Source organism: Scardinius erythrophthalmus, assembly GCF_964197995.2.
Source record: "Scardinius erythrophthalmus genome assembly, chromosome: 2".
Taxonomy (NCBI): domain Eukaryota; kingdom Metazoa; phylum Chordata; class Actinopteri; order Cypriniformes; family Leuciscidae; genus Scardinius; species Scardinius erythrophthalmus.
Window position 1 is genome coordinate 8,988,856 of NC_138222.1, and position 4,933 is coordinate 8,993,788.

The 4,933-nt window shown below is 33.9% G+C and overlaps 1 protein-coding gene across 12 annotated transcripts in view; it reads left to right on the forward strand.

Moving 5' to 3' along the window:
• The window catches only part of rap1gds1 (RAP1, GTP-GDP dissociation stimulator 1), a 52,691-nt gene extending 49,117 nt beyond the window's left edge, over positions 1-3,574 (forward strand). For all 12 annotated transcript variants that reach the window (XM_081353998.1, XM_081353989.1, XM_081353990.1 and 9 more), the window contains one exon: positions 1,338-3,574. In XM_081353998.1, the coding sequence (XP_081210124.1) occupies positions 1,338-1,465 (128 nt within the window). In that variant the 3' untranslated portion in view covers positions 1,466-3,574. The remainder of the gene's footprint in view (positions 1-1,337) is intronic.
• Positions 3,575-4,933: the final 1,359 nt, after the last annotated feature.

Sequence of the window (4,933 nt, forward strand, 5' to 3'; positions counted from 1 at the left end):
GCGGCCTAATAAACCTGCTTATGTCTGTCAATGTTAATCAAAGAACAAAAGAAAAAAAATCACTCTCTGCTCTTGACTGAATAAATTTTGTAACTAATTGTAAGCATTAATCTGTATTTAATTTAAAATTTAATTTAATTTCTGTAGTATTTCTTCCCTGAATATACTGTATACCCACCTGAAAAACTTAAAGCCGTGTTTATTTCATATCTCTTTTTATTCTATTGCATTTAATTGTGCTGTTGTTTGAAATTTGTTTATTTGTTTAATTTTATTTTATTACTGTCTTTTTACTTGTTTTTTATGAAAATACAATTTTGCATTGAAGTAAAGTCGATTTTTGTTTGTATATGCTGCCAGTTATAGTTCTTTGGAAGAAAATCGGAATCTTCGTAATCGACCAAGAAATTTGCAATCGGTGCTTCTCTACTTAAAGCGGTCCTATTATGCCGTTTATCAGTCTTGATTTTGTTTTTTGGGCTCTACTTGAATAGTTTTTCAAGCTTGAATTTTCAAAAAACATTATTTTTCACACATTTTAAATTGTTGCAGCACTTTCCAATTCTGTCAGTAACGCTTTTAGTTCTGGTCTCTGTGAAGCCCCTCCTTCTGAAAAGTGCAATGTGCTCTGATTGGTCGGCTGGACCAGTGTGTTGTGATTGGTCAGCATCTTCACACATGTTTTGGAAATGTCACTCCCCTTACCATAAAATCAAGTTTCAACACACTACAAACGCAACTCATCCAGCACCCATTTTTTTGTGAATGCCTCGGGCGGGAATTATTTAAATGAACAATATTGTGACGTGTTTGTTCCTACAATGGAGACGATTCAGGGAGTTCAGAAACAGTGTTTACTGATATAGAGAATAACTCCCATTGGAGGGACTTTGTGATTTGTAACTTTGCAGACCTTTTTCATGCTTAAACAGCAACATTACACACTGAAGAAAATTATTTAAAAAATCACAAGGACCCCTTTAAAAATAAAAAATAAGCATGATCTTTACTTAGTATCCTGATGATTTTTGGCATAAAAGAAAAATCGATAATTTTGACCCATACAATGTATTGTTAGCTATTGTGAAATATACCCTTGCGACTTGTGATTGTTCTTGTGATCCAGGGTCACAAATGTAGCGTTAACCTAATTATTAAATTAATATTCAATTATCAATGTTAACATTTGTTATTCCATAGACATTTGTCTTCATCATTTTAGTAAAGTAAAAATGCAAGTAAAACGTGTTGTGTATGTTGTTTCATGTGCCGAACTAAAGTCACGTGAATCAGTTTATTTGAATGGTTGAATTGTGTGTTTTCTCCTCGTGCCTTAGAGCCGCTTCACAAAGAAGTGCAGAGCTTGGCCTTCATCGACGTGGTCTCCAATCTCCGCTCACACGAGAACAAGACGGTGGCCCACCAGGCCTCTCTCACAGAGCAAAGGTTAACAGCACAGAGCTAAAAGACTCTTCCGCACCATCTCCTCCCTGCCTGCTTCCCCTCACACACACATATCTCTCGTTGTCATGTGCCAAGATGTTGTCCCTCTGCATTCCCTGCTACAGACTCTGAAAGCCCTCTGTTTGCTCCAAGCATGCAGAGACGCGTTACCCAAAGGCGGCCATACTTTATAGACAGCCTTCTGCAATAGATTCATACCCGAACTGCAAAATATTTTTAAAAGACCATAGCTGTGATAAAAAAAGAAAAAAATGAAATTCATCTGTAAAACCATTAAAGGTTTAGTCCAACCAAAAATGAAAATGACTCACCCTCATGTCGATCAAAACCATTAAGACTTTCGTTCATCTTCAAAACACAAATTAAGATGTTTTTGATGAAATCTGAGAGCTTTCTGTCCCTCCATTGAAAGCATATTCAGATCAAATCCATATGAATTGAGCGGTTCAATTCAAATCTTCTGAAGAAACATGATCACTTTCTCAACCACACAAACCTCATTGGTTCTCGCACGTCAAGCGAACATGCTTGAGCTTCCGTTTACTATATTTGATGCCCTATGTTTGTTCATGATCAGTGTTTATATCTGAATAAAAACCTAAGTGAAATCATTCAAACGATCGTGGATTTATTTAAGCGTCTTTGGGTGAATGGAGGAACAGAAATCTCTCAGACTTCATCGACAAGATCTTCATTTGTGTTCTGAAGATGAACGAAAGTCTTACGGGTTTGGAACGACATGAGGGCGAGTAATTAATGACAGAATTGTCACGTTTGGGTGAACTATCCCTTTAAGCGGAAATAAAAGTAGAACAACATGTATGTTGGCAGTGGAAATAGAGCAGTTGTGCTTTCATGACATGTAAAATCACACAAACCAACCGACTTGTGCATGTTTTTTTTTTTAAATCGTCCAGTTTGTTGATGTATCTGTGTTCAGCTATCCAAGCCACGCCCATATGATATGCCCCGCCTCCTCCTCCTGCTTACTAATTTACATAGAAGAGTAGAGATCAAGAGATGTGTTTGTACTGTATAGGGCACCTCTGGACCAGCGTGGACCTTTTCATATTTTGCCTCCTGGTCCTATTGTGCCATCCACGATCCATATCTTTACTGGGAAGAGCTAATTCCATATCATTAGTCGAGAAATCATTGCTTATTGTCATATGGATGTATGAAGAAGCGATACATCTTGGTACCAAGGACTAAAGTTGATTTTGATTATTTCAGGCTGGCGTACACCTCGTTCAAAAAAGCGACGTATGAATCATGTAAAACACATTCCTGATCAGGATATGACTAGCATGACTGCCAGTACACACACACACACACACACATACTAGGCTTCATCATGGCAGATTACTGAGACATGTAAGGGCTGGGACGGGTTATGTGTGTAGCTGAGACCGCCACAGTTATGCTGAATAATGATGTCTCAGACGACACACTCTTTGTGAATGTTTCTTTCGAGAAAGTGTCTTTTTTTTTTTGCATGTGGAGCTGCCTGTCCTCCTTTCCATCCTCTCCAGTGTCCTCCGAACATGCACCTCCTCGCATGTTCGATACTGTTAAAATCACTGTTCTGTGGCCATTTTATGGCAGGTAAATAAGTTCTTATTTATCATATTTGTACCACATGGCAATCCAATATATCTACAGTAGGAACCGTGCAAATATAAATGGAAATAATTGTTGTAAATGTCATTGAACTGTACATTTCAAAGATTTAAACTTATTAAAACAATTGCTGGTGACAAATTTATGCTCTGTGATTCTACCTTGCCTTCTTGTCAAAGTTGCGTTCCTTCAGGCATGTTCATATTTGGGTGGATATAGTTTATTAAATGTTGAACTGAAAGACTTGAGTGAAATGCTCACTGAGCAGATTAATGATACACTGCAGTAGACTTTTATTCAATTGAATAGATCTTTAGGTTGTATTAAAACTCCCTCTTTCATTTCGATGTCAAGAAGAGATTAAAGTGATTTGAGAGAGTGGCTTGAATCAGCAGAAGCACTAGTGATGCATTGTGGTTAGACAAAATCTATGTGTCAAAAAGGATGATGAAATGGTTGAAACAGGCTTTAATAAAACAGTAGAAACTTTTTGTTGTGTGTATATTTAAATTAAAAAAATATACATGAACACAAGCAAGGGATTTATATTACACAATATATTTATATACAGTAAAATATGGAAACCCATTCTACCACACAAGAAATAAATCATGCTTTGTCTTAATGTAAATTCATGTCTTCATGCTTCATGTAAATCATAAAACATGACATAACTCAAAATGATTCATCATTATGAGAATTATGAGTCACACAGCTATATATTAAAACTTGAAATTATGATATAAAATGTAAAGAATTATGAGATGGGCATGACATAAAAAGTCTAAATTGTGACGGCATAATTCTGAGATAAAAAGTTGAAACTGACACTAAGTCAAAGCTATATAATAAAAACTTGAAATTATGATATAAAATGTAAAGAATTGTGAGATCGGCATGACATAAAAAGTCTAAATTTATGATGTCATAATTATGAGATAAAAAGTTGAAACTGACACTAAGTCAAAGCTATATAATAAAAACTTGAAATTATGATATAAAATGTAAACAATTATGAGATAGGCATGACAAAAATTCTAATTTATGACGTCATAATTATGATAAGTTGAAACTGACACACTAATTCAAAACTATAAAAACGTGAAATTATGATAAAATGTAAAAAATGATGATAGGCATGACATAAAAATTCTAATTTATGATGTCATAATTATGAGATAAAAAGTTGAAACTGACACACTAAGTCAAAGCTATTTAATAAAAACTTGAAATTATGATATAAAATGTAAACAATTATGAGATGGGCATGACAAAAATTCTAATTTATGACGTCATAATTATAAGTTGAAACTGACACACTAAGTCAAAACTATATAAAAACTTGAAATTATGATATAAAATGTAAAAAATTATGATAGGCATGACAAATTTTTTTAATTTATGACGTCATAACTCTGAGATAAAAAGTTGAAACACTAAGTCAAAGTAATATAATAAAAACTTGAAATTATGATATAAAATGTAAAGAATTATGAGATAAGCATGACAAATTCTAAATGATGATGTCACAATTATGAGATAAAAAGTTGAAATTGACGGTCAAAACTGATGATAACTCGAAGTTATGATATAAAAAGTAATATGACATAAAAAAAAATCAAATTATGACGTCAATTATGAGTCGAAATTCCATTCTACCACATGCTTTGGTAAATCATAAAACACCTCATAATTATGTCTCAAAAACTTGAAATGATAACTCAAAATAATATATAATTTAACTAAATTAACAGCAGTCTTTACCATTACACTGACCAATATTCGTTGCTGAAGGGATTCTAAATTGATATTTACTATACTAAAGGCTCCTTAAAAGAAAAGCGAGACA